Source organism: Mangifera indica, chromosome 12 (genome assembly GCF_011075055.1).
Source record: "Mangifera indica cultivar Alphonso chromosome 12, CATAS_Mindica_2.1, whole genome shotgun sequence".
NCBI lineage: Eukaryota > Viridiplantae > Streptophyta > Magnoliopsida > Sapindales > Anacardiaceae > Mangifera > Mangifera indica.
Window position 1 is genome coordinate 3775852 of NC_058148.1, and position 8079 is coordinate 3783930.

Below are 8079 nucleotides of genomic sequence, written 5' to 3' on the forward strand. Positions count from 1 at the left end.
CCCAGCACATCAGTGAAAGGCATTGAACAAGGAAGAAAAAATGTTGATTAGATATTATTATTAATGGTTACCACCTGTCTGTCTGACATTTAATGCTTCGCACTCTGTCTTTAACTGATGCTTTTTTCCTTCTTCTTTACCATTCTTTCGCTTTACAGCTTCCATATATTAAGACATTAAAACTAGCCTCTCAAGTGTCATTTTCGTAAATTAGTAAAAGTTCAAATCAGTCAACATCTGAACATTTATCAGAGAAAACGGGAGGAGTTGTAGGCATTCAAAAGAGGAGCCACTGCCAGCCTATACTTGGTTACCTAAATCATAAATGTAGCATGCACTAGTTTTTTTCTTACACCTTTTTCTACTTTCATTTCACTTTCGACCCAGTCATTCCCTACGAGAAAAAAGAAAAAACTCTTCATTTGAAGACAAGTAAGGAGAAGATGAGGGGATTCATGTGCCAGTCCGTAGCAGCAACTACAGCCTGCATGGTGACCGATCCTCGCTCCATCGTTGTTCCGACCACCAGATGCCCTAACCGATATATTCATTTTGATCATCATGATAAAAGATTAAAAGAAAAAAGTGCCAAGTACTCTAGACTTACTGTTCCATCTGTTATTAAGAGAGAACAAGATCTAGAACAAGAGCCAAAACTAAAGCCCCTCAATAAAGTACCACCATCACCACCAGTAGCTAATTCGTCCACCCAGCTCTTCCAGGTGATCAGATCTAACATCTCATCATGTAATAACATTTTGTATGAAGTGACATAATTTTTTTTTGTTCTCTTAGTCTCTTATTAATAAATCGTTGCAGGTAGTGGTTATGAGAGTCTCGCTTCATTGCCAAGGTTGCGCTGGGAAAGTGAAGAAACATTTGTCTAAAATGGAAGGTAATTTTCGAAATTATTCAACATTAAATTTCTTTTTGCTTGAAAATTGACATACATAGTTATTTATTTTATTAACTAAGGAGCGGGCTGCTTGCACCAAACCACATGATCTATTTTATGACAAGGCCAAAAAGACTTTATTTCCCAACCAATGTTAGTTAAAATGATAAATTTTCAGATTTAAGATTCAAAATATCCTAGTTTTATCCCACATATACATCTTTTTAACTAAATTAGATATATAATTAGGGATGGATATAAACTAGACTGAACTCGAACATCCTTTGGTTCAAGTTTGACTCAAATATAACAATATTATATTCGAATCAAACTGATTATTTGGATTCGATTTGAATTGATGGTTTAGAATATAATTGATGGCTTGTAGCTCAGTTTGATTGAGACTTATGATTTGAATAGATGGTTTGAATTTGTGATTCAGATTTATGGTTCGAATTCATAGTTTATTAACTAAATAACGTTATTTTACTCAAATAATTAAAAAAACGAACAAAATTTTTCAATTCAAATATAAGTTAAATTCAAATTAAATAAATTCAAACTGACCTAAATCGAGTTGAGTTCACTTTTGATAGTCATCTTAATTTGGATATAGCTTAAAATTGGTTAACCCAATCAAATCTACTTTTATTTGTAAAGAAAAATGATTTTCTTATTGTAATTGAATATTTAATATATAATTACATATTATTTATTTTTTTACTGCTTTACTTATTTTGGAAGATGAAATTTAGTTATAATTTTTATTTTATATTTTTTATTGGTTAAGCTAGTAACAATTTGATAAAATGGTTTTAGTCTTTTATTTATATTTTAAAAATATTTGTGATATTAAATTAGATAGACAACAAAATAAAAATATAATAAAGAATTTTACTTTAATTTTTTAATTTTTTATTATTTTATTTTAAAAAATATATCATATAATACAGTATAATATATTATACGTAACATAAAAAATTAAATTCTTCTTATATAATATAATTTGAGGTTTAACTAAGGTGGTTGAAGTAAAAAGAAAAGTCGCTGTCCCTTACCTGTCTAAGGTTTGCTTTTTGTTTTTGAAACTGGCACTTCAAAAGTCGAATTAGCATCTTATATTAAAAAAATTCTATTGAACTGACAGTTAAATAATGGAATCTGTTCGATTATATGAAGCGCGTGAATGTACTCTGAGATAGAAATTTACAAATAATTCTTCAGTTGTACCTACACCAGCCACTTAGGTTGATCCACGTTGCCGCAAGTGTGATGCACCCAGGACTGTCTCCCAAAGTAGAAGCGTACTAAAATGGCAAGAAGGGCTGCGTTAAAAATATATATATACACTAAAATAAAAAATAAAAATTTGGATATAATGTTTTGCGTGAAGGTGTAAAAATATATATATTAATATTTATTAATGTTGATTACTATATGGTGAAACTCCTTATCCGAATTTACATATAGGATATCTAATAAGTTATGATAAGAGTTCAAACTGTATACATAATTTGATGATGAAAAATCTTATTAAAAGTTTTGATGTTGAAAGAATGACTCCTTTTGTTATAACGAATGTCCTCTAATTGTTAACCTTTCTTATACCATTCTTCTTAGATGATCCACAAAAAAATGATATTGAAAAGCCTCAGATAACTAAACCTCTAAAGAATTCAACACTAGTTTGGGGTCATCTAGTCTTGTCACTGTAAGTTAATTAATTACAACAACTAAAGCATATTAGCCAACCTCTTATTCAACCACACAACCAAATTCAACTATAGGTGATCCCCCCAATGTTGCCCAACATGCATGCAATGTTAATAACATCTTAATCATAAAGATGACCTATCCCCTCAAGGGAAACAATCGCTAAAGCAACCACTTTTATATAATTACAACCTACTCTCATTGATGAAGACAACAATTGAATGCCTTTGAACAAAGGATCCTAGATCTTTCTTACTTGCACTATGTCCCAAGCATACTATCTCCCACCAAAGAACCCCATGATGGAAGAAACAACAAAATGCTCGAAAACATAGGACATTAAACATTACTTGGTGAAAAACACATTCTAGGCATACAATTACTACTTAAGACACTAATAAATCGATTAGCAGTTCAAGATTGGTCAATGACAAGAAAAGCAACCATAACTATTCAACCTCAAAACATGTTATACATGACCACTTGAATGCCTATTGGGTCTCTCTAAATTGGTGACCAAATGCACTCCTACAAATAGCATCTTTTGACATATGGTGTAAGACTTTTGTAGAGCAGACACTATTCTTAGACTACCATCGTGTGTTAACTCCTCATCCAACTACAATAGACAAGATAACTCAAGCCATTAAGTCTGAAAACCAGAAAAAAATTAGTAGATAGCATATTTGATGAAAAGAGAAGGCTTATAATTGATAGGATCACATTGATCGATGCGATTGCAACATCATCAAAAATAAATTTTGTCAATGACGATTTTAAATCTATGTTTTTATAATTTTTAGTTGAAATTAATATAAATTATGGGTAAAAATACATTAATAAAATTTTGGAGACAAAGTATTATTTAGCTTGAGGGTTTCTCTGTCTTTTTAATAATTTTGCATAAAATGTAATAAATAAATAGTAAAATGAGATTTTTAAACTTAAGGGGTGATAATCCATTGTTTTGTCAAACCTTAAGTAGAAAATAGTCTTTTGGCGATAATATAAATGAATAGATGCATATACTTAAAAGCGAAACTTAAAATAAAAATAGTTTTTTTCAAAAGTGAGGTATTTAACTATAATCGAAATTTTTTATTTTTTATTAGAAAAATAGAATATTAAAATTTTCTATTGTTTTTATTATTTTTTATTAAAGACATGAAAAAAATATAATTAGGATAATTTTTTTTGTTTTGGAAGTAAAATAATTATTTAAATACATTCAATATGAAATATTAAAAGTTAAGTTCTTCAATACAAAAAAATTTAGAAGTTTGATAACTGGAAAAAAAAAAAACAAAGCAATGTTCAATCATTTCAATTAAAAAAAAATATGATAGATTAATAACTCACAGCTTCTTAATCTTTTATACTAAGTATGGCTTAGAGCATGATTTTAATTTTTAATTTCTTTGGAATGTTTAGGCGTTACATCGTTCAGTATAGATGTTGAGACTAAGAGGGTGACTGTGATGGGACATGTATCCCCAGCTCGAGTACTTGAAAGCATTTCAAAGGTGAAAAAAGCTGAGTTCTGGTCATAAACTTTATCAAATGCATGCTTTGTATTTACATTGGATTATTTTAGGTAACGCTTGTTGCAGTATTTATTTGTGTGTTTTTGTTAAGGGGAACTCGTTGCTTACTCCCTTCCAACACCGTACTACTACTATTAATGCCTACCACTTTTCCAAATTCTTCTCCGATAATAATATTTTAGTTTACCAATAAATGTAATTAAATAGTTGCCCAATTTTATGAAAATGCTCATATATCTCTCCACTGATATTCATTATATCAATAATTTATTATTTTAAACAAGGCCAATGACTTATTTTTCATCTAAAGTTTGATGCAAATCAAATTTTTCATCCATTAACTATTAAAAAATTCAAATATATATTTATCTATTAAATTTTAATATTACTATTAAGTATAAAATTGTTAGTTATTAAAATATTTAAAAAAAGTTTTGATCTTATCTATCAGATATTATAATTACATACCAAGTGGCGTAATCGAAGCTCTAATAATAATTTCAAAAATAAAATTTTCAGTATATTACAATTTGTTTCAATATTAACCTTTATAAATATTTTCTTAAAAAAATTTATTAATCATATTATCCAATGTTTTAATGATCAAATTTAACCTTTGCACGAGTTTGAGTTTTCTCTATTCTGAAGGGTTTGACTGCCAAACATATCAGGAAACTAAAACTCTGTAAATAATAAATGTGTAATGTTGCACTTCTTGGAGTCATTCCAGAAGAAATTTGTAAAATATCAGACTTCATCAAGCTTTCTGCCATATCTATTTTCCGTATGATAAAGAAGCTAAAGCTTGATGAAGTCTGATATTTTACAAATTTCTTCTGGACGAGGAAAATATCAGACTTAATCAAGCTTTAGCTTCTTTAGTAAATAACAACTAAGCAATGCTCAAACTTGAAGTTCATAGTTTAATGAAATCTTACTGGATGTACAGACATCTTGACCAGTAACTAACGACTGAGCGACTTTGACTCTACAACTCAAGAAGTGAAGAATTCTCTCTAAGTAAAAACCATAGTTACAATCCCATTAAGGAAGGCATCCACTTGCATTCTCAAAACGCTCCTATAACAGGACTCTAATTTCCCCATAAACAAGATATTATTGATACAGAGATGATTTCCTCTCATTTAAGTTCAAATTATAGTTTAAGATCCAAATTTAAGAGAGTTTTAAAAGTACTTTTCCCTCCAAAAATCTTGTATATAAACGAACAAGGGAAAAATAAAGAAAAAATGAAGAAAAGGAGGGGGAGAGGAGAAAAAGAAATACAACCACAACAAATAATATGACTTTACATTCTACATTATAATACTTTTGCACTACACTCATACTAGTGTTAACACTATGAATGTAGATATTTTGATTATCAACCAAACCACGTAAAACATTATGTGTCTCACTTATTCTCTTACACATCTCCAATTATCCTCTTAACCTACCCCTAGTCTTTTTAGAGTCTAATCACTATTAACAATTTAGACCTTCTTTATAATGAACTAGGTTAAGCCTTCTTAGTCTTGACCCGTCTACCCAATTGCAATAGACACTTCATTGGAGTCCTCTTTATTGGAACAGTGATTATGTCTTAGGTGGAAAAAAAATTACAAGAAATCATAGATTTCAAATTAAAATATCGCTATCCCTTAATGTTAGAGAGTTTCCCTAACATAGGAGATCACCAATGTATAATTAATTGTAATCATAATTTTGAATTGATAAAAATTACATTTTTTATCATAGATCTAGTGTACAGAGTAGATAAATTCCATTAGAATGATTGAACCATGATAAGAGAATCAATTCATATCAATTGTTCATAAGGACCATATGCCGTCATATTTCAATGAGGTAGTTAAATTTAATTATAATTGTTCAATGTATGTCTATGGATGAATATGCATGGCGTTTAGTGTATAACCAATAACCTATGGATGAATGTTTTTATTTTGGGTTTGCATGCTTAAAAGTCTCAAATGTACATTCTTTTCTCACCCCTTTCCTCTTGAATGCAATTTGAGATTTTTTATTTTCAAACATAAAATTAGAATAAGATTTAATATCTATTTGGAGACTGAAGCGATAAGATTGGATGATCATACTTGAAGACCTGAAGACCCAGACCTTAGGTTGACTAGCCAACCCTTCTTGGCTTGAGGGTTTCGACATTAGATTAGGTTGTAAATTGACACATTTAATTTATGTTGTGGAATGATGCTATGTTGTTATTTTCAATAATTACCTTACATGTGAACTCAAATTGGCGAGACAAAAATGAAAAATCACTCATTAATATTAAGTCAAAAATAACTTAAAACCTTCCAATACAACACCTTGATTAAGCCTTTGTCAAAACAAAGATTACAGTTCTACCAGATGAAAAATTGAGCGTTTGTTTGTATTGAGTCTAACTTAACTAATATATTTAGTTTGTTTGCCAAAACAAAAGTAAAGATATATTAGAAGATGAATAGGGATGTACAATTTTCATAGTACAGTGATATATAGTATCCGCCTTATTGAAATCGAGAATCACAATCTAGGTCACATGATTTGATTAGCATAACTATTAAACTTGAGATTATGGACTTATATGATTGGTTTGTTAGTTTACTTATTCGATATTAGAAAAACTAACGAGACTTCTTGAGTCCAACAAAGAGGGTTGTTGACTTGAGAAAATAGTAGGAGCAACTTATTCAACAAAGGCCATTCTAAATAATTAATTAATTTAAAATTTGATTACTAATATATTTTTAATGCACATGTAAATTAGAGTCCTCTGTATGATCAATTCTTGAAAAGGACAATAGGTTGTAAGGTAGCAACTTTTCTTACTGGTATAGAAATCTTCATATTGTACTTTGTTAGGAAAAAAAGCTACACATTTTTGAAAGAGCAATACCTTTGGGGCTTAGTCCCAATACCGCCTTAGATGAAAAAGATGTTTATAATAAGTATCTTGATGACTTTCTAATGTCTAGTGTCTTATGTTAGTGGTGATGACACCTAAGCTGCAAAAGTAGAATGAAGAGATGGATGTGCCATGCATCCTTCTTTATCTATATAATATGTTTGCAACTAGTGTGAGATTAGAAAGATATGAGGTGTCGAAAGAATTATACAGGTGCAAAATGGTTAAGGGAACTTAGGTTAGCCTTTATGTAGTCAAAATCAAATGATTGACTATATTGAAAGATTGACATCTTTGATTATGTAGTCAAAATCAAATGATTGACTATATTGAAAGATTGACATCCTTGAGTTTTATAATAGACAATGACTTGGAAATTGACTTGGTCTTGTAGTCCCTTCCTGACTCACATGCAACATTCATTATGAATAACCTTATGAGTGAGAAAGAAAAATCCCTTCTTGAGCTCGTGAACATGCTTAGGATTATTGAGTAAGAAATTAAGAAAACTGTTATGTGCTTATGGTTAAAGTTAAGACATCTAAGACCAAAGCCAAGGTTAAGCTTAAGCACAAAGCTTAAAAGTAGGTTTTTACTACCATGCAACTCACTGGTGGCATAGGGAAAACAAGGTTGTTTGCTTCTTTTGTGGCAAGTTTGGCCACTAGAGAAGACATTGCAAGGTCTTCTTAGAGAGTAAGAAGAAGAAGTTGGTTGCTACAACTTTATGCATTTATGTCACTAAGATTAACTTCTCTCCTTCTTTATCTTGGGTTGTAGACACAAGATGTGGTTCTCATATCTTCTTTAATATGCAAGAACTAAGTCAAAGTAAATCACTTGTAAAGGGAGAAGTAAACCTCCAAGTTAGAAATTGAGATACATTATTGCTTTAGCTGTAGGAGATTATTATTTAATTTTGCCTACCATGTTGGTCTTAAAACTTAAGAATTGTTATTAGGTACATATAGTTTCTAGATATTTAATTTTTATGTTTG

At 29.9% G+C, this 8079-nt stretch overlaps 1 protein-coding gene across 1 annotated transcript; it reads left to right on the top strand.

The window, feature by feature from the left end:
* Positions 1 to 285: 285 nt before the first annotated feature.
* Positions 286 to 4351, top strand: LOC123193550 (protein SODIUM POTASSIUM ROOT DEFECTIVE 1-like). Its single transcript, XM_044606585.1, has 3 exons — positions 286 to 722; positions 820 to 895; positions 4040 to 4351. The coding sequence occupies exons 1-3, from the start codon at positions 444 to 446 to the stop codon at positions 4156 to 4158; spliced, it is 474 nt and encodes a 157-aa protein (XP_044462520.1). The 5' UTR covers positions 286 to 443; the 3' UTR covers positions 4159 to 4351.
* The last annotated feature ends 3728 nt before the right edge of the window (positions 4352 to 8079 follow it).